Source organism: Myxocyprinus asiaticus, chromosome 16, assembly GCF_019703515.2.
Source record: "Myxocyprinus asiaticus isolate MX2 ecotype Aquarium Trade chromosome 16, UBuf_Myxa_2, whole genome shotgun sequence".
In the NCBI taxonomy this organism is placed as follows: domain Eukaryota; kingdom Metazoa; phylum Chordata; class Actinopteri; order Cypriniformes; family Catostomidae; genus Myxocyprinus; species Myxocyprinus asiaticus.
The window spans coordinates 38,940,334-38,963,236 of record NC_059359.1 but is presented as its reverse complement, the minus strand read 5'-3'; the positions used below and the strand labels follow the sequence as shown (position 1 = coordinate 38,963,236).

General features: G+C 39.7%; 1 protein-coding gene across 5 annotated transcripts in view; it reads right to left on the bottom strand.

The window, feature by feature from the left end:
• The window catches only part of LOC127454417 (calphotin-like), a 192,902-nt gene that overhangs the window by 34,139 nt on the left and 135,860 nt on the right, over window positions 1–22,903 (bottom strand). Inside the window, exon 4 of one of the 5 annotated variants that reach the window (XM_051721604.1) lies at window positions 3,183–7,993. The exons of the other annotated variants lie outside the window; for them this stretch is intronic. Coding sequence (XP_051577564.1) covers window positions 5,915–6,850 — 936 coding nt within the window. The 5' untranslated portion in view covers window positions 6,851–7,993 and the 3' untranslated portion in view covers window positions 3,183–5,914. Of the gene's footprint in view, window positions 1–3,182; window positions 7,994–22,903 lie in introns of those variants that run through there. 5 annotated transcript variants of the gene reach the window in all.

The window sequence follows — 22,903 nt, the reverse complement described above, 5'->3', positions numbered from 1 at the left end:
GATTGATGATGAGTTTGACTTGAAATATGCATCCCATATCCTTAATCCATGTGACCACTTCCTGAGCTCTCCTACACACAGGCAAACCATTCTGCTCTCTCTTGAAGGGATGAAAACCAGCTGTGTTGGGGGAGGCAGGGCATGGGAAAGCAAAGAGATTGAGAATAAGAAAGGGGATGTGTGTATGCTGGGGGTTTAAGGAACATGGAATAAAAAAGGGCTGTGGGGAATTACAGAAAATAGATAAAACATGCAAAAAGAAGTTAAAAATCTTAAAGGGATAGTTCACCCAAAATTGAAAAATCTGTCATTACTTACCCTACATGCTGTTACGAAAGACAAAAAAGTATAATTTTTTAGAAAATATTTACACAGCTCTTTCTTTACAATGACACATCCAGGCCTGTCGCGATTATTGAATAATTGTCTGATTGTGATTATTTGTTCTAACCGTGGTTATTTGAAATTGCCACTATTATTGTGCACTTTAAATTCCAATAACATTTTACTGTCCAAATAGGGGAATGAACTCAGTGTCTCATTCAATTGAACTCTGACCATCTCCGCTCTGTGGACTCTGAAGAGCATGTGAAGATTAATTGCTTTTGAACCAGGCTTGAAACACTGTGATGCATGCGCCGTCTGCAGAGGTTCACGCCAAACTACCTACGAAAATATAAACGAGGAATTTAGTGAAAGCAGAGCGCTCCGATTTCACTTTAATTTAACGATCGTGCAATGCCAAATGTTATTTGTCATTGTGGGCTTATACGCACAGTGTTAATGACATGCAGCAACACAGAGGAGCCCTGTGTTACGCCCGAGATGATATAATGAAGAAACACAGAATCTCAAAGGTCTTTCTTCATGTGAAATAAGGGCTTGTGGGTTTTTATCGGAGAGAATTAAAATAACGAGTAAAAGTGAAGAATTTTTGAAAAATATTTTACTATTGCATAATATAATTATATTATATTATATAATCATGGTTTTAGGTTTAACACTTTAATTCAGTGCCATTAATTATATAAAAACTAATGCGCAAATAATCATTCCTTCCATCTGAACAATTCAAGCTTGGAGTACCACCTGTTTTTTTTTCCAGGGGGCAATAAGCGAAACTAGCTTTATAGGCAACGCGCAGCTTATACAGACAGAGAACAAACCACACTTACCGAGGGCAGACAACACAAGATGAGAACACCTTCTTGCAAATCTGAAGGAAAGAATCTCAAGACGTGTTTTTCAAACTTCGACACAGCAACATAAAAACCATGTTTATGATGGGAGGCAACCGAGACACTCCAAAAGCGTCCGTCTGATTCATGTGTACATTGATGCATCCTTAGACAAGCCCTTATAATAAATCTCAGACTGATTGATGAATTCAGCTGCAAAATGGATTTCTTTGAACGGTAGGCCAATGATAGGCTTATGTTTAATAATATGAAAATAAACAATATATTATATTCTAAAGCCACTTTTTGTATTGTCTCTTATAATACTTCACTTGTGTGCCAAAATAATGTAATGCATTTTAATTATCTGTATTATTATTTTTTGCAATATATATATATATATATATATATATATATATATATATATATATATATATATATATATATATATAATTTATTTATATTTATTTAAATATAACTATTTATAATTATTTAATCATTATATATTGAATAATTGTTATTTGAGGGGCTTTCTCAGAAAATATTTATATATGTGATTCATTCGATTAATTAATCTGCAAACCATGTAATTAGTCTGATTAAAAATTGTATTGAATGACAGCCCTAAATATAATATAATAGCTATTCAGGTAGGCCGGGTTCCAACAACAACAGTAAAAATGCAAAATGGACCAAGTATTTTGAAATATTTTGATATTTAAAATATTATTTTTATGTAATTCATACATTGTTATAGCCTTAAATGAAATCGTGCAAAAGTTAAATATGAATAAATGACTTTTTACGGTTTATGACACACATAAACCTATGACAAATGTATGGTAATTTGTATGACAATTAACCGTCATAATCGTGAAAGCCCTAAAACAGACAATTAATTATCATAATCATCATAGTTGTGTGACTATGTATTGCATAAATAAATATGGAATGAGTAACCAATTTGGTTTGCAGACATTTCTTTCTTTAAATGAAGTGTTGGATAGGTCGAATCGACTTCTCTTATGGCACTTTTGTAGTTCTGTACAGCAAACAATTTTGGAGTTCGACAGATGTGACCACTGTAGACTTGGAGGAAAAACAATTCTTCAGAAAAATGTCTACTTTTGTGTTCCACAGAAAAAACATTTGCATATGGATTTGGCACAACATGAGGGTGATTAAATAATTTTTGTGAGAAATATTTCTTTAAAACACAAGATTTTTACATGATGTGAAACTGTTATCCAAAGTCACAACGATGCACTGTTCCTCATGCAGCAGACTACAATGATGGGCAACACAGCCAATAGGAGGGTTTTAATCCTTTAGTGTGTTGGCTGAGACAAGACTTAGACAAAACACAGGCAGAGTCTGAGACGCGTCTTTCTGCAGCGCCTTGCTCCGTGCCAGCGATTTCCTGCTGCTTGTGTTTACCCACAAATCATAATAATAATTGTTCGGCTGTTTATGTGCAGAGCACACAGAAGCATGCGTATTTCTCCTCCCAGCGATAGAGCAGAGAATGGGAAAAATAACTGACATCACAACAGAAATTTTTGGAAGGTGCTCTCTGCCACGGGGTGGAGACACATGGGAAGGGGCGTGTGGATGTTAGAGCGGTCACATGACCAAACAGAAGCCAATGAGGTGATGGGAATTCAGGTTCATTACAAAGTTTACTGGGTCAAGCTTAGCTGTGGACAGAGGCAGCCAATGAGACCGAGCTCAGCACAGCTAAAAAGTGTGATACGCAGCGGAGCTCCAGACCGTGTACATGTGTTATTCTTGTGTGAAACAAGATGCACAAGAGAGAGAGATGGAAATGTAGAACACTTTCTAAGATTCAAATTAATGAATCATTGCATGAATTAACAAAATATCAAACCAAACTGCATTTATTTATTATGGCAAAACATTCACAAAAAGAAGTTTCTTAGGTCTCAAATGATATACAATAGATACATGTACTTGGACAATTTCCTGTTAGGTCACGTGCCCATATTTACTGTGATGAACTTCACATGTGGTTACTCTGCTCGGAGACCTGTTTGAACTTAAGAGGACATTTTTTGTGTTAAAAATAACAGCAAAAAGTGCTCCGAAAAGTGATAAATTTGTTTGAAGATGTCACTTGATTTCAATATTGTATCTAAGGTAATGATATTCAGACAAGTGACCTAGGTGTCCAAAAACATGCCACTGCATGTGTACTTAATTTAGCATGCATTAAATACAATCCAAATACATAGAAAATAATTACTTACTTCCATAATTATCAGACCTTAATGAGACATTTTATTATATTCCTAGAGACATCCTGTACGGAATTATTTTGTACCAACCAACTGACCAACCGAGCTTTTAAGAGCCATTCAAATAACTCAAAAGCACTGACAAACAGACACAAGAAAATATATTCTGACAACAGTACCTATAATTTTCATTCTTATCTGATAATGAATGCGATCATCCAAGAACCTTGTTTCCCCACCCTCGCAATGGATGGCAATCTTCCATTCTCATCACTAACTGTATAGAAGCTTAATTCGATAGAAAACAACCTATCAAAATATACAGGAACCAGACATAGTGCAATCCAAATGCAACCCAATAGACACCTTGCTTCGATGCTTTTGTAATGAAGTTGAATTATTCACACTTTTTGTTATGAAACATCAGGAATTCAGACCTTGAACTGAGTTAAATGTAAAAAATAAAATAAAAAAATAAAAAATAAAAAAATAGAATACCAAAAAAGCATGAATATTGAATTATTCTTTTCACACAATAGAGGGGTTATTTTATTTCATTCTCAGACTGAATGCAAATACATGATCGTGTTTTTAAAAAAAACAAAAATAGTGGGATATGAGAGCAGTACAGCAGGTGTCAGAGTTCTCCAAGAGATCAAGGTGTCTCACACACACACCAGCCTGATCTCATTAATATACGTAGCTATTTGTACGTTAATTTTTGTAACATTAAACATACATGTTTTTTTGTTTGAATAGACACTAAAACGTAAAATATGGATGTTTGAAAGCATCTAAAACATTTTTTTTTTTACTTATTTACAGCTTTAGAAACATAAAATATTGACAAATCCATTACAACTATATTGGAATATGCAAATCAATTATAAATATATTTGTAAATTTTTACTGTTTTATAGATATTTTAGATCCCTTAACTCTACCCCAACCTCTAAACATAACCACATTTCAATAATATAAAAACATGTAACAAGTAAATTAATGTAAAGTAGCAATAATTTTTGTTAAAATATATCCATTTATATATATTTTACAGCTGCTAATCCCACACCTACTCCTAAACCTAACCATAACCATTTATTAAGCACATATAAACACATAACAGGCAGGTACATTTAATCACAATAATTTATTCAGAAAAATGGCAAAATTCTGTACAAAAGTTGTCCAAAGGGCGATGCGCTGCATCTGATGTGCTCCCTGATGGCATACAATAGCTTTGTGTGAGGTAGAGAGTGAAATTTATATTATTAATGGCTGTAAATCTTCTCCTCATGCACTCCAGAATGACGCTGTCATTATCATTCAAACATATCCACCTTTTTCCTGACTTCTCCATGGGCGGCGCCATTGAAGCGATAGATTTCCTCTCGGATGCTCCACACTTCCGCTTAGTTGTTGTTACCAGCTAGACTAACTTTACTGGTGATTGCGAGCAGCGGAGGTTCTGGATGAATATGCGCTGTTATAGGGTGTTATAACAACTACAGGTGGCTTAAAGACTACTGGAAAATGAATGTCACAACAATAAGCCCCCACAAAAGCTGTCAATGCTGAAACATTTTGTGTCAAACCAGATACAATAATATAATCAGTGGTTGCATTAAACTAATTCACTGTCACTTGCCTTTTAAAAAAAAATTCCAAATGATGACTGTAATTTTGGAAGATAACAAAGATGAGAAACATTTTAACCAAGCTCCTTGTTGTTGTTGTTTTTATTAATCATCTTTACAAGGTTCATATCTCATGTCGCGCTGTGAGTGTATGTGAATGAGGGAGAAACAGAGTTGTTCACGTCAGAGTGTGTGATGCACTTGTTAATGCAGAAATAATGACATAAATCAGATTTTTAAATGGACCCTATTGTCATGAAATTACACCAGGAGAGTAAGATGCAAGTGCAATTTGGAGTTTTAATGAAGGTTAGGCAACAGTACAGTTCAAACGACAAGCAAAAATCCAGCAATGAGTACAGGCAGAGGTCAGGCGATTGGCATACAGGGATAATCAAGCTAGAAGCAAATTCGTGGTCAAAAACAGGCAAGGTATATCAACAAGGAATCAGGCAGAACTTTGAAGGCTGGTAACATCTTAGACACAAGGAATAGAGCATATACTTCACAGTGAGTGAATGTGACAGAGTCTATTATAAAGGGTGCAGACATAACTGTGGTGAAGTGGTGCAGGTGAGGCTGATCAGAACTCCGGTGATTGGGATCGAGGTGGAGCATGGGAAATTGAGTCCAGGGTGACCATATTTGGATGCTGCTGTGACTGATGGGAATCGGAGTTCATGACAGAACCCTCCCCCAAAGGGCACACTCAGGGAGCACTATTTCTCTTAGGTCTCCCCCTAGGGTGAGCACTGGGGCATTCAGGATCAGGAGGCCTGGGGGGCGGCCACAGGGCAGGGATAGGTTCAACAGGCCTGGGAGTGACCACAGAGCAGGGACAGGGTCAGGAGGCCTGGGTCGTGATCGTAAGCATAGGCAGAGACTGGGGAACAACTTCTGTGATCGTGAGCACTGGCAGTGACAAGGGAACAACATCTGTGGTCGTGAGCATTGGAAGTGACAAGGGTACGACCTCTGTGGTCAAGAGCACTGGCACTGACAGGGGAATGACCTCCATGGTCGTGAGCATGTGCAGAGACTGGGGAATGACCTCTGAGGTCGTGAGCATGGGCAGAGACTGGGAAACAACCTCCGTGGTCGTGAGCATGGGCAGAGACTGGGGAACGACCTCTGTGGTCATGAGCACTGGCAGTGACTGGGGAACGACCTCCGTGGTTGTGAGCATGGGCAGAGACTGGGGAACGACCTCCATGGTCGTGAACATGGGCAGAGATTGGGAAATGACCTCCATGGTCATGACCATGGGCAGTGAAAAGGGAATGGTCGAGGCTACAGGCACTGGCTCTGGGACGGTCGAGGCTACAGGCGCTGGCTCTGAGATGGTCGAGGCTACAGGCGCCGGTTCTGGGACGGTCGAGGCTACAGGCGCTGGCTCTGGGACAGTCAAGGCTACAGGCGCTGGATCTGGGACGGTTGAGATGACAGGCATTGGCTCTGGGACGGTCAAGGCAACATGCATTGGCTCTGGGACGGTCGAGGCGAGATGCACTGGCTCTGGCTTGTTGACCATAGCAGGCATGGGCGCTGGCTCGTTAACTGTGGCAGGCATGGGCGCTGGCTCGTAAACCATGGCAGGCATGGGCGCTGGCTCGTTTACCGTGGCAGGCATGGGCACTGGCTCATTTACAGTGGTAGGCATGGGCGCTGGCTCTTTTACCATGGCAGGCGAGGTCGTGTAAAATTTTATTGTTGTTTTATGTTGCTTTTTGTGGTTTATTTCGTTTTTTGGCATATTCTGAAAACTCCTATTATGTCTCATGGCAAACAAAAATTTAATTAAATGTTTAATAAATGATTAAACGATAATCCTTTAAAACTTTGTATAGGGCAGCAGAAATCACACAGAACTGAATGAAACCGTTAAAATATCATATTATAATGTCAACTGCATTAAATAAATGCGATGGCATTTAAATAATCTCAGTGATTATAAATTAAATGTATTTAACTGATTAATTCTATGAATGATTCAATACTAATCAATTCAAACATTACACGTAAACATTTGTACGTTTCTATAGGTGTTAATACGTAAAATGATGACGTTTACATGCTGTCAATACATCAGTATTGTAAGTTTCGGTGTCTATGCAAACATAAGAGAATGTACCAAACTTGAACCAAACTTTATGTAAGAGTACATATAAGTTCTCATGAGATAACGTTGCACACACACACACACACACACACACACACACACACACACACACACACACACACACACTAAAGGAGAGAAAGAGAGAGAGACAGAGACACAAAAACATATACAGTGCTGTGAAGAAGTATTCCTGATTTCTTCTGTTTTTATGTATATATCATACTAATTTTGTTCAAAAATTCAAACAAAATCTAACATAAAACAAAAGAAATCTGAATAAACACAAAATACAGTTTTTAAATGATAATGTTATTAATTGAAGCAAACAAAGTTATCCAATACCAACTGGGCCTGTGTGAAAGTATTTGCTGATGCATATTGCACACAAAACTAGAAAGTACTTTCTTCATCTGCCAAGCTCTAATCTAATTGGTGGAATTTACACAACTTCCGATAGTAATGAAACAGAGTTTTTTTTTATTTTTTTTTTATAAGTATGCAAGGAAAAGAAAGTTGTGTTTATGAGGTTTACCAGGTATAATGATATAATGAGCGAGTTTAGTTTGATATCCTTAACCCTCTGGGGTCGACGGATGCGCCAGCGTGTCCTGCTGGAATTTTTCCTCATAACAGCGGAAACAACTTAAAATACTCCATCATTTTTGGGCATACAGATATGTGTAAGACATCATTAGAGACTATAAAGGGTCTACTTTTATTTGTGTACACTCACAATAACAACAAAACCTTGCGCTTTTGTAACAGGGTGCACTTTCAGCCGTCTCTGTCTCTGCAAGCATCTTTCTGAAAAACATCACAAAAATGAACTGAAACTCTGCGAATATTTATCACACAAACATGAAAAGAAAGCTTAAAAAGTCTACTTTTAAATAAAATAATTCAAATTTAAAACAAATATTCTCCTGCAATGTAATCTGTATGAAACAAAGCGATGTACAGTTTCTTCTGGCTCAGCTAATTATCCCTAATGTGATCACACCCACCAGCAGAGCGCGCTATTCATACAGTAATGTGCTGAGGCGATCAATGCAAATGGTAAACACCCCCAACAATGCCTTAAAAAACATCAAGTTCATTCACTTTTCTGCGCATTTGGAAGATGGCATGCTACACAGGTGAGGAAGCATAGTGACGAAGAGTTCACATTTTCCTCAGAAGAAGAGGGAAATCCAACGATGAACGTTTGATGAGCAACTTGATCCAGCCGAGGATACAATTTCGGATGAGTAAGTCATTTAGTTTTACTTACATATTAGTTGACATGCTATTTTATATAAACATATATATATATTTTACTAGTTGGACTACTTCCAGACTTGCCAGTCAGGATTCAGAGTATTAATATTTGAAATATGTCCTAACAGGCAAGTTTTAGTTACATTTAAATGTTGTTTTGGCTAAAGCAGGTATTTAAATTGTATGTTGTATGATATCAATATGATATGTAATATGATATAAAAACAATATGAATGTTTAGATTATATTATAACTAGTGTTTATGCTGCCTCATTATTATCAACGAAGCTTGTGCTTGCAAATATCTGTTCGGGTGTAAATGTTAAAAATGTGCTGTAAATATGCCCATTTTAGAAAATCAGCATATTAGAATGATTTCAGAAGGATCATGTGACACTGAAGACTGCAGTAATGATGCTGAAAATTCAGCTTTGATCACAGGAATAAATTACATTTTACAATATATTCAAATAGAAAAGTTATTTTAAATTGTAAAAATATTTCACAATATCACTGTTTTTGCTGTATTCTGGATCAAATAAATGCAGCCTTGGTGAGCAGAAGAGACTTCTTTTAAAAACATTAAAAAATCTTACAGATCTAAAAACTTTTAAACGGTAGTGTAGCTCTGAAGTTTTTAAGTAAAGCCTTTATGTAAAGAAAATGAATAGTCAGATTATTACTTTTAACTTAAACTTGATTTTGTGAATACGCTACAAACAATACATTCAATCATTAAGTCTCCTCACATTCATTCTCTCTCAGCGGAGTGGTCTTTGTCTCTTCAGGTGTGAATCACATCAATATTCATGATCATCCACGCCTCCTCGCATATGGCCTTTCTAACACTAAAAGTGTCTTACAAAACTTAAATGACTATATTGTTTTGTATGAATGTGTGATCAGGATGGTTTTCACATCATTTTGCAGCAAAAACTCTAGGCTCAAAAGCCTTGTGAACAAATGTTTAGTATGTGTTGTATGGCCTTATTTCAGTGACTTAAAATTTTTGTGTTTTCAAAAACCACGCATAAACGTTATTTTCTCAAAAGTACAAACATGTACAAACATGTTGTTCACATATTATTCTAGCCCAGTTTGTGCTTAATACAGTGTTATCAGACTTTAGCCATTAATATGTTTTTAAGCAACTGAAAAAAGCACAAATGTCAAGGCATGTCAAAACTTCTCCAGGGCCCAAAACACCCTCAGACCCCAGAGGGTTAAACTAGATATCCATGAGTAAAACTTTATATTCCATTATTATTACTTAGTAATTACTTTTGGACAGATAGCTAAACATATTTTATGCTATTGTTCCAGTGTTTCTTTGTTCATTTTGTAAAACAAAAACTGTAGTTTACAGTCTCTTTCTGTCTAAGTGGACAGTTCTTGGCCATAATAAGCTGCTTCGTGGGCCAGACCTTTTGCCGTTTAGTCAAAGGTCGTGCTGCACGAGAACTGTATATACAACATAACATACACAATGTCTATATAAACTGCACGCATTACTCACATCAAGAATGGCACTATTAATTGCATATGTAGTAGTTTTAGCGATTACAAATACCATTTAATATGTTACCCAATTCAAGAGAGAAGAGATCTATTTGCAACATAGAACCATTCCTCCTAAAATCATCACACATTTGGGCACACAGAGTTTTTAATTAATCTTCTTTTTTGGCTGCTGCTTTTAAGACAGGAATGATCTCTGGAGATTGTTATGAGGAAAGACATGTTTGGTACTTGTGGCCACATTAGCCTGCAGTTCAGAGGACAACAGCACCAGAGGCTGTGCAGACAGCGAGAACGAAACACACCTTACAATCCTTCAAATGTCAAAGTGGCTTCCTGCTGAGTGGTCAATCAGTGCTGACCTGTGACCCTGCCACCATGCGGCAGCATTTACTTTCAGTTGTTCAGAGGTCAGACGTCACAAAATTAGCCAGAGGATGCGAGACAGAGAAAGAGCATGAAAGAGAGTGAGAGGGACGAAGCTACTTATAGATTAAAAATAAAAATACACTTTTTAAAATGATGAGAGTTAAGAGCTTCAAACTCTGAATGCTTCTTTTAAAAGTGGTTTTAATTAGATGGTTTCAACCCAAAGGCAACTGGAAAGTACTTTCTTGATTTAGCAAGCTCTAATATGATTGGCTGATTTAACAACTTCTTCCTTAATGATTTTTAGCAGTCAGTTTATTCTAGATCTTCAGGTAAAGGTTCATCTCATGCTTTCTGCAGCACTTCCCATCGATTTTCCAACTGATTTGCCAGTCAATAATCCTAATTTCCAAAGATTTACCACTCACTATTTTTAGTTCTTTTGCACATTTTACACTTTTCTTCTTATTTGCCAGTGTCAGATATGGCTTGTCTTTGAAAGTCTGCCTAAACTGCCAACATGTCAAAGTCTTCTCTTCACTGTTGCAGATGAAACTGGTGTTCAGCATGACGCTGCCAGTTTAGGACCTGTGAGGAGTTTCTCAATCTAGAGACTCTGATGTACTTGTCTTCTTGTTTTTTGTGAATCTGGGCCTTCCACTTCCCTCTCTATCCTGGTTAGGTCCAGATTAATTTCTTCTTTCAAGACAGTTGTGCACATAATAGCCTTCATTTCTCAAAATAACAATAGACTGATGAATTTCTAGAAAGATTTGTTTCTTTTGGCAACTGTAAAACCAAAGTTTGACTTCAGAAGGTAAAGTGACTTGCAAGAAATATAATTGTACTCAATACCTCAGTACTGAAGCAACTAATTTTTTTTTTTTTTTAAATCCATTGTATTGCGATGTCCATACTTCATTAAGTAGCACAGCCATTTTCAACTGTCCAAATTAGCACATTAAAATAATTTCTTAAAATCCTATTTTCTTAGTAGAATGGAATAATGACTTCTCAAAATGGGGCTTTGACATCACAGGTAAAAATGTAATTTTATAATAAATTAAAATATTAAACTGTGATATCAAACAGTAATAATAATTTGCAGCAAAACTAATGTTTAATGTAGTGCTTCTGATCAATTTAATGCATCAATTTAATGCATCCAAACTTTTGAGTACATTTACATTACATTTATTAATTTAGCAGACACTGTTTTCCATTGTGACTTACAAATAGGGGAAAACACAAGCAATTTATCATAAAGGAACTAAAAGTGTTAGCAGTGCCACACCACTGAATCTCAGCAGTAATCCAAACTAGGGAAGTGAAACTGCTGAACAGAAGAAAAAATAGTATTTTTGTTATAGTTGATGAAGCTGGTCAACAAGCAGGCCCAGTTCTACAGGGGCACTTGCTAAGCACCCTCAAATGAACATTTCACCACCCTCAATCGAAAATGTAAGCCTAATTATACTGTATTTTGGCAAAGCAGATTTTCTTGAAGCCCAGTGAACACACAAATAACTGCATCAAAACTAATAAATGTGTATGATCTTGCAAATCAGTGTGTCCTAATTTCAACCTAGTCTCATAGACGGATGTCTGTTTTGTTCACCTCTATTTTTATTTTAGATCACTTTTGGTTAGGTTTAGGTTAAAGTTTTAGTTTAGAGAGGTACATTTTACTCATGAAAACCTCCATCTAATATTCACCTTAAAAGCCTCTTCTGATTACGACACCATTTTGCTCACTTTTGGCGCCCCCCTACTGGATACTTAAGTGGGAAACTGCAGCGAATCGTGCAATAAGGCACATATTGTAATTTTGGTTTGCAAAAATGTTGCCACCATCATGTAATATTCATGAATTAATTAATTAATTTATGTTATATTTATATAGTGCTTTGCTGACATTACACTCAAAGCACTTTACATACAGAACAGGGGACTCTCCTTACCTACCACCAGTGTGCAGCATCCACCTGGCTCACCACACACCAGCTATTGGTGGAGAAGAGAGTACAGTTGTATAGCCAATTTAGGGATGAGGATTATTAGGAGGCCAAGGTTTATAAGGGCCAGTGGGGGGAATTTGGCCAGGACATCGGGGTTACACCCCTACTCTTTACGAAAAGTGCCCTGGGACCACGGTTTAATGTCTCATCCAAAGGACGGAATGAGACCAGGCTGGTTTATTTGTAGGCAAAGCAATCTGCTTTCATGCCTTTAATGTACACATGAACATTTGATTGGTTAAAACCTCTGCTCGCGCATACAGTATTAATAGTGGAAGTATCTCACTTAATCCACCTCCTGTTGCTTCTGATTTTTGCTCTGGAATAAAGCAGTCCGTAACTGCTGGTCTAACCAAAATCCAAACCTTAACTGTCAGTGAAATTCAAAAGATGACTCTAGATCAGACCTGGGCAACTTACGGCCCGCAGGCCGGATCCGCCCTCCACATGGTTTAATGTGGCTGCGGCTCATTTATCCTAAAAGAGTTTTTTTTTTTTTTTTTCATTGGATATATCAGTTATCTTGCATTGGGACCTAACAAGCCTCCACAAGCATTTAACATGCTCAGGGTTGCCAGATAAGAGACGCAATACCCCCAATTTGAGATTTATACTTACGCAAATTGGAAATATCCTGCCTAATGTTATACTTATTTTGTCAAATCTGGCAACCATGCATGCAAGGGCACTCTTTCTAGCTCTCGCTTTCCCTTTTGAACAAACTTAGTGATCTCTAGTGCTCAAGGAAAAGTGTTATACGGCCACTCTTGAGGCTGCTTGTGATGTTTGGTGCTACTAAGTTTGCAGGTAAACCTTCTCATTGATGAAATTAAATATAAAAGTAGATCTTGGCATCATTGACAAGCAGAGGGGTAATAATTGACACGTGAGCAAAAACAAGCGAGAGACAAATATGTATATGTATTTTTTATTTGTGCAATTTAGAAATGTAGAAGTCCCCTCCCACCTGCATGTTAATCTAACTCTTGCAGTAATCATTTATCATAGTCATGCAGCCTGTTTAATTCAGTTGTGTGCTGAATGGAAAAACAAACCATTGATGAGACCCGCATCATGACACTTTTACCGTGTAAACGGGTAATGTTTTAAGAATAAAATAAGTAAACTCACCCACTTTGCGACAAACATTAAAAGTTCTATAATTTTCTATTTTTTATTTATTTTTGTATTATTATTAAAACAGACGCCTGATGTAGAGAGTGTTAAATTGAATAATAAATTAACAGGGAAGTAAAGATTATTAAATAAATAATTTATAATAAGCGCAGCCTTTATTCAGTTTTTTAATGCATTGCAGAAAAGTATATAATTTTGTAGAGCAATACAATACTTTAGGCAATTGCAGAATAGTCCCATTAGTCACAAATACACTTCAGAAAATGTAGTAAACAACTATTTATGGGCTTAAAAGATACAAAAACCAAATCAATGCGGAACATTGTATCTCAAAAGGAATACAATGTGGCCCCCTATGCACTACTTAAAGCCTGATTTAAGTGGCCCCTTTACCAAAATAGTTGCCCACCCCTGCTCTAGAACAGTGGTTGTGGGCAACTTCTTTCAACATCGCTTGCTTCATTTATGCACAAAGAAAACACAGTTGCAAATGATTGTGAATATATATATATATATATATATATATATATATATATATATATATATATATTTATTTATTATTATTTTATTTATTTTTTTTAAGCATTCTTAAACAAGGCCAGTGTAATTTGTTGATTAAATATTAAGTTGCTTTGGTACCATTAAACATTATTGAATACAAAAAAAAAAAAAAAAAGGCCTCCACTTTATACAGAGCACCCCCACTATTTTCAAAAGCACTGTCGATGATTTTGATCTGGAGCCGGACCTGTCAACAAGCATAGTCTTTCTGAGCCTTGCTGGTAAAGAAGCCTAATGGTGAAATCATACCAGAATCCCTGCAGGAAAACAAATAAACAAAAACAGCTTAAACCAGCCTAAGGTGATTTGCTGGTCATAGCTGGTCACCCAGTCTGGCCAAGATGGTCTTTAGCTGGTCTAGCTGGTTGTCCAACCTGGTCAAGTTGGTCTTCAGCTGGTCTAGCAGGTCTCCCAGCCTGCCCAAGCTGATATAGATGGTCAGCCAGCCAGACCAGCTGAGAAGGACCCAAAACAACGCAAAGGGAGCTTTTACACTGGCAGTTTAGTCAGAAACAGTGCACAGTTCGCATGAAAAGTTGGTTATGTGAAAGCTGTTTTGTGGACCGTGGGAACAGACCACGGTACCGAACTCGAGACTACATGTTGGAGGTGGTCTGAGCTCGGTTGCAATGGAACTGTGGCACGGTGTGCATGCGTTTTTGCCGATTTAAGCATGATGATATCATCAGTTGCACAAAAACAAACACGCATGAATCACATGTGTCAGGGAAATATTGTGGGACACAGACAAGGTGAAGTGTCTTTTATATATGTTCATGAGTGAGCATGCAACCAGATGTGTCCTCAAAAAAGAGCATCGGATATAGTCGCCTTCTCCTGGACATGTACAACTGATGAATTACGGCATGCGATGCACAGAGGCGCAAATGTCGTTCACTCTAATGCGCATCATGACACAAAATTAATAAAAAAAACACACAAATATAGCATATAGTTGATGACAGAAAAGCACCAGGGTTCGACAGAATCTTACACAAGTCTGAAACCACACCAACGCTCCAGAGGGTGCCGGAACAATTGTGCTCAGATTTGGACCGCAGCAAATGTGCCCAGTGTGAAAACCACCTAAAACCATAAAGAAAGAAGAACAACCAGCCAAGCTTGGATACCAGCTAATGACATGGTATCCCATGATGGGGACCAGCACCCAAAATACAACATACTGACAACCAGCAAAGCTGGTATTTTCAGCAGGAAAAGCAAGTTTTTGCTGAATTAATTCCAATAAATAGAAATTCAATCCCAATGTAAGGAAAAGATTGATCCAGTGTGTATCATTGTATACTGTACTGTATATCAGCAAGTGTTTTTAAAACTAGAACCCACTCCATATATTCCTATATAGGAAATGAAACTAAGATGCATGTTTATCTTGCTCTAATTCACACATAGATGCCTGGACAGAGATAGCAGAGTATGAGTCATCAACCTCTGTTTAGGGTTGTGAGTGTTGACCACTACTAGTGCGTTACGTAATGGCTGTCTCCATGGTTCGCAAATTTGTTCTAGACATCTGGGAGGCCTTGCAGGACTCCGAGGCTAAATCTAGTTTTGACATCCAGCAACGTCTACTGGGGTGTCTTGTGTTGTACAGCAGTGCTGCCTGAATGCACACATTCTGCTTGAATGTATGCTACAGAGCTTTCTTTGAATTGCATCAGCCAGGGTGGTCTGTTTTCAGTGTTTATTTGAAAGGTGTTAATTTTTCTACAAACAAGTAGGAAGATTTTAAGCAATATATGTATGGGAAATGAGGGTATATTGATCCTTGGAGGCTCGGTTTAGAATTTTAGAGTTTCTTAGTGTCTTGACCAAAACATTAGAATGTCTTCTAAGTTTAATAAACAAATCCATTTATACTAAATAGTCAAAACTATCACTCAAAAACCAATTTTAGGCAATCTGAAAATGGTGGAAAGCAGGGCTTTCAATCAACTAAAATTTTTAGTCAGGGCCGTTCACAGAGGATGTGTTTTGCATTCTGATTGCGCTATCTTTCTGTTGTTGGTCTATATACACATGCATCAGACTGGTGTATTTGGCTGTTGCCAACTGTTCCCTATTAGCCGGGACATCCTGTATTTTGGCCAAAATGAAAATGACCAGAATGAGACACCTATTGTCCCATATTTAAGCAGTGAAATGGATGGACGAATGCTGAAATGCTCATTAGGGGCAATGACAGCCCTAGAAGATACATAATCTTCCCATTCAGTGGTTAAATAAAGAGTTAAATATAGTCACAAAAACTCACATGAACCAGACTCGGACATGGTCATAAAGATCACGGACATCTGCATTATATTTATGAAGCCATGTCAACTCTTCAGGTGTCTTTTTATGGTCTGTAGACAGTCAGCTACATACCAGTGAGTTTCTGAAGAGCATCTCCTCCACAGGCCCCTTCTTCTTACCCTACACCTGTTGCTGGCCCATTGGCCCTAATATGATACAAGCCTTTGAAGTGGCATACAGGATTTACTTTCCTTTGTGATGCCTGTTAATGAAAGGCAAGCACTTCAAAAGGCAAAAGTAAGTGGCACCTCGTGGGGAGAGACGCGAGCATGGCACGGATTGTCAGGACGCCGATGAACTGTCACGCCCCTATCACAATACCAGGATCGACACACTCCACTTTGTCTGCATCTCATTGTCTTGTCTGGCGGTGACACACAATAAACAGACATATCCGTGTGACCAATTATCTCTGAGTAATTTATTAGTTTGTATTGTAGGTGAGATCAGGTAGTTTTAATCTTTAATCACTTGCAGTCAGTAGTGCAAAAAAGGCATAAAAGCCTGTCACGTATTATAGATGCACTAAAATTTTGGAAATAATTTTAGGCTTTGTTCAGACAGACAGCCAAAAATCTGATTGTTTTAACAAGTTAATTTAGTAAAGAGTGGACATGGGCAAGCTGCTGCATGCCTTGCAGCGAGCGCTCAACCACGTCGTGACCTTCCAGCGAGTTAGGTAAGGCATCTCCCTAGTCCCATTAAGGGGGGAGGAGGCACTTACCAAAGTAGGCTACTGGTGGTGCCTTTCTTAATTTGCTGTTAAGCAATCTCCCGCCGAGCACTTTCTAGAATAGTGCTGGGTAGTGCTTTTCCCTCTCCAGGAAGGAGAGCACTACGGAGACCACATCCTACTGGAGGGAGGTTAACATGTGGAGCATACCTCACATGGACTTACCAACAGGGGAAGTACACATGTGGAATGATATCACAGGAGGACCCTATCTACAGAGAGGGTACGCAGCACAGTGGCCGAGACAGAGAAAGCTCTGACGAGGGGAAACTGGTTTCACCTAAGGGGGAAACCAAACAGTGGAAACTCATCATACGGGATTAACAAGGGGGAATCACCACGCATGGAGCACTGAGCCCAAGCCCACAGGCTCACCTGAAAAGGGGAATACCACGAGTACTGGGCCTGGTGGCATTACTCCTCCGCCAAGTTCGTCACCGAACAGTCCTAAGGAAAGGGGCATCCGGAGTTCACCGGTACGGGGAACTGTTATAGACAAAAAAAGCGCACATTAGGGGAAAGGCGCAATGCAAGTGGTACACCCAACCGGCCGCCCAGTCTACCTGCTGTTAGCATGTAACACTCGGGTCGAAACCAGGTCTACGCGTAGGTTATAAAACCTCGCAAAGGTATTGGGTGTAGCCCAACCCGCAGCTCTGCATATGTCTGCTAGAGAGGCCCCCCTTGCCAGTGCCCAGGAGGATGCAACACCTCTAGTGGACTGCGCTCGGACTCCCAAGGGGCACGGCAAGTCCTGAGATTGGTATTCGAGAAAAATGGCATCCACAATCCAATGGGCTAATCTCTGCTTGGAGACAGCTTTCAACGCACTCAACAAGTCACGTGATAAGATGCGCGGATTGACGGTATCAGACGCGGAGGCAAATGAGATTCGTCCTCCACCACCCAGATTGTGGCAAGTCACTACACCGCCATGAGGACTTAGAGTGCATTGGGAATTGGGCATTCCAAATTGGAGAGAAAAAAAAAAAAGTATTAAAAGAGTATTTTTATTATTCCTTCAGCATCGAACAAAAAGGCTCTTAATGGCCAAACACACATAAATGAGTCTTTGAGGCTTCACGCTATAATGTGGCAGACACATGCAGCCAACTCTCACTGTGGTCTCTTTCTGCCTCTCTGATGTACTGGTTCGCCTTTTCAGGTCTCACTCCACCATCACTATAACAAGAGACAGGTGTTAGAGATAATTACAACCCAGGTGATGAGCCTCATTGCTCTCCCGCAGACAGATACACGACCACACCCCCATCCCCACACTTGTTTACATAGGAAAATAATCAAAAAAATTACTGAGCCCCAAAAGGGTCAAGGTATTGGGGAAAAAATAAGTTGGGTGAGGGAAAAAATAAGCAAATGCTTTTGAGTTCTCTCGCAAAACTTTGCATTCCCTCGAGAATTTTTGCGTGCTCTTGCAAATTATTTTGCGTTCTCTAGCAAATTATTTTGCATTCTCTCGTAAAATGTGCGTCATAATGACAGTCATCTGCTAGCTCTCCTATGTGTATTCCAGCATTATTCCTGCTTTTGAGTTCAACAAGAAGAGAAAGCCACTGCAATGACAGAGTGAAGCCCAAAAGACAATACTTACAGGTGCATCTCAGTAAATTAGAATGTCGTGGAAAAGTTCATTTATTTCAGTAATTCAACTCAAATTGTGAAACTCGTGTATTAAATAAATTCAATGCACACAGACTGAAGTAGTTTAAGTCTTTGGTTCTTTTAATTGTGATGATTTTGGCTCACATTTAACAAAAACCCACCAATTCACTATCTCAACAAATTAGAATACATCATAAGACCAATAAAAAAAACATTTTTAGTGAATTGTTGGCCTTCTGGAAAGTATGTTCATTTACTGTATATGTACTCAATACTTGGTAGGGGCTCCTTTTGCTTTAATTACTGCCTCAATTCGGTGTGGCATGGAGGTGATCAGTTTGTGGCACTGCTGAGGTGGTATGGAAGCCCAGGTTTCTTTGACAGTGGCCTTCAGCTCATCTGCATTTTTTGGTCTCTTGTTTCTCATTTTCCTCTTGACAATACCCCATAGATTCTCTATGGGGTTCAGGTCTGGTGAGTTTGCTGGCCAGTCAAGCACACCAACACCATGGTCATTTAACCAACTTTTGGTGCTTTTGGCAGTGTGGGCAGGTGCCAAATCCTGCTGGAAATTGAAATCAGCATCTTTAAAAAGCTGGTCAGCAGAAGGAAGCATGAAGTGCTCCAAAATTTCTTGGTAAACGGGTGCAGTGACTTTGGTTTTCAAAAAGCACAATGGACCAACACCAGCAGATGACATTGCACCCCAAATCATCACAGACTGTGGAAACTTAACACTGGACTTCAAGCAACTTGGGCTATGAGCTTCTCCACCCTTCCTCCAGACTCTAGGACCTTGGTTTCCAAATGAAATACAAAACTTGCTCTCATCTGAAAAGAGGACTTTGGACCACTGGGCAACAGTCCAGTTCTTCTTCTCCTTAGCCCAGGTAAGACGCCTCTGACGTTGTCTGTGGTTCAGGAGTGGCTTAACAAGAGGAATACGACAACTGTAGCCAAATTCCTTGACATGTCTGTGTGTGGTGGCTCTTGATGCCTTGACCCCAGCCTCAGTCCATTCCTTGTGAAGTTCACCCAAATTCTTGGATCGATTTTGCTTGACAATCCTCATAAGGCTGCGGTTCTCTCGGTTGGTTGTGCATCTTTTTCTTCCACACTTTTTCCTTCCACTCAACTTTCTGTTAACATGCTTGGATACAGCACTCTGTGAACAGCCAGCTTCTTTGGCAATGAATGTTTGTGGCTTACCCTCCTTGTGAAGGGTGTCAATGATTGTCTTCTGGACAACTGTCAGATCAGCAGTCTTCCCCATGATTGTGTAGCCTAGTGAACCAAACTGAGAGACCATTTTGAAGGCTCAGGAAACCTTTGCAAGTGTTTTGAGTTGATTAGCTGATTGGCATGTCACCATATTCTAATTTGTTGAGATAGTGAATTGGTGGGTTTTTGTTAAATATGAGCCAAAATCATCACAATTAAAAGAACCAAAGAATTAAACTACTTCAGTCTGTGTGCATTGAATTTATTTAATACACGAGTTTCACAATTTGAGTTGAATTACTGAAATGAATGAACTTTTCCACGACATTCTAATTTATTGAGATGCACCTGTAGGCAATGCACAAATCATAATCTTCAGTTTATGAATGTGTGAAAATAAAGACAACACGGTTAAAATTACATCAAATGCGAGTGGTCTAATTGAAATGGAATGCTGTGGTGCACAATTGAATACTATATTATTATTGTTTTTGTTGTTGTTGTGATGGTGTTTCCCTCTCCATTAATAAACCAATAAATGCTCCATTATGTGTGGTGACTGAAGATTTTGGGCTTTAAAATAACTACAATTCGGAACTCACTTTTAAATCATTCGTATTTGTGTTTGGAACAACCCTTTAGTTTAGCCACCATGATTGCTCTCCCTTCGGAGTCCCCTGTAAAGGAATAATTTATGGGTTTAGTATATGTCAGTGTTGAATGATTGACTCACTCATAACACAATTGTTGCCATCTGCTGGCGAATGATAAATGGCCACATAAACATGCATACATATAAAATAATAGTTGATATTTGAACATATGATATTCAAATTCCATTAGGCCTGTAGTTTGGGAAAACATGCTACATATATAAAAACTTTTGTTTTTGTAGTATTTTTTTTTTCAATATATTGCATTTTGATCTGCATTAAAATCATATATTTTCTGTTCTATTTTTTTGTTTTTGCATATGCCATGTATCAGATTTATGTATGTTGTAAATGATGCAATACAGAATGGAGTCACAGTATCTTCTCACTCTTTACATGTTCACAAGATACAGTTTTCCACGTAGGCACCGGCACCTGTCATCTCGACTTATCTCTCATAAATGCAATAGCCTGCAGAGAATTCAGGAGCAGGAATGCATATACGAGAGCACAAGTTTTATGAGAGAACGCAGATAATTTGCGAGAGAACGCATAGTTTCTCTGGGAATGCAAAAGTTTTGCGAGTGCAAGCAAAGTTTGTCGGGGGAACGCAAAGTTTTGTGAGAGAATGCAAAAGCATTTGCTTATTTTTTCCCACACCACAATTTTTTTCCCCACCATCCTTTAAGGGCTCAGTGAAAAAACTGCATGTATGGATAAAAAAAAAACAATTTTGAACGGCCCCTGATTCACAAAAAAATAAACCGCTTTTATACAATGACCCGGAAGAACCAAATTTGTATCAATCTTCACTTCTTAAAAAAAACACTACTTTTTGCCAAAAGAACAAAGCTACAATCAACAAAGAAAGACAATATTTTTATTTTAAGCATTTTCTTCCCCATAATTAAGCTTAAGCCTTTTCTGTTTTTAAAACTGAACAAACCCGCTTTTTGTTTTAAATTGAGCTCATCAGTTTGAAGACAGTACAAGACTAATGTGTTAAAAACAGTATATTTCACTAAAACAAATTACAAAAATTAACAAAAGATTCTCCTCCCGGCCCTCCACCGGGGCATGGAGTGGTCTGCTTACCAGCTCCAGAGCAGCGGGTTTTGTCGTCCCTGGGTCGCCCATCTCAGGGGCGCTTCGAAGCCTTTCATGGGTTCTTGGCGGCCGTGAGACGGGTGGCGTCTGCTTCCTGCGGTGGGCTCCACGCCAGGGCCTGGCCGCAGGGGCGGGCTGCAGCGGAGCCGGTGAAGTCACCGCAGGGGGACGCCCTTGGCGATGAGCAGACGGGGTGCTGCTTCACCGCTGAGAACCGCTGGGAAAAGTCCTCGGTGTCGTCGGACTGGCCAACTTGGGAAATGGGGGCAGCATGGAACCATGCCTTGTCGGCCTCTCCCATCTCGACCAGGTTGAGCCAAAGGTGGCGCTCCACCAAAGTGGCCATCGCCCGCCCAAGAGACCACGCCGTGTCCTTCGTCGCACGGAGAGTGAGGTCGGTCACCGAGCGCAGCTCCTGCATCAATACCGGGGCGGAACTACCCTCGTGCTGTCCCTTTAGTGCCTTGGCTTGGTGGACTTGCAGGAGAGCCATGGCGTGCAGGGTGGAGGTGGCTTGTCCAGCGGCACCATAGGCCTTGACCATCAGAGATGACGTAAACCTACAGGCCTTGGACAGGAGCTTTGGGCGCCCACGCCAGGTGGCGGCGCTCTGCAGGCATAGGTGCACCGCGAGCGCCTTATCCACTGGGGTGATTGCCGAATAGCCCTTGGCCCCCACACCATCGAGGGTAGTGAGGGCGGGAAGCTGAAAGATTGGGACCGGGCAGTAAAAAGTGCCTCCCACGACCTTGTCAGCTCTTCATGCACTTCCGGGAAGAAAGGAACGGGGGCGGGGCATGGCTGTGAGCGGCGTCGCGAGCCCAGGAACCAATCATCGAGCAGCGAGGGTTCAGGGGAGAACGGAGGGTTCCACTCTAGCCCGATGCTCGCGGCTGCCCGGGAAAGCATGTCGTCATCTCCGTGTCAGCCTGTGACTGGGCGACCGCACCCGAAGGGAGGAGCCCAGCTGAGGCTTCCATGTCCGACTGGACGAGCCCGCTCTCAGATGCTGCGCTCGAGAGCTCATCACCTTCACGGGCTCCGAATAAGAGGTCGAACTTGCCGTGATATGAGCTGGCAGACTCATCCGGAAGCCCGATCAGGGCAGACAAGCGTGCTGGGGAATGGGAGGTCCGTGAGGAGATACCCGGAGGAGGTGGTCCATTTGGGGTCCCCAAATAGCCCCAGTGATAGCCGCGCT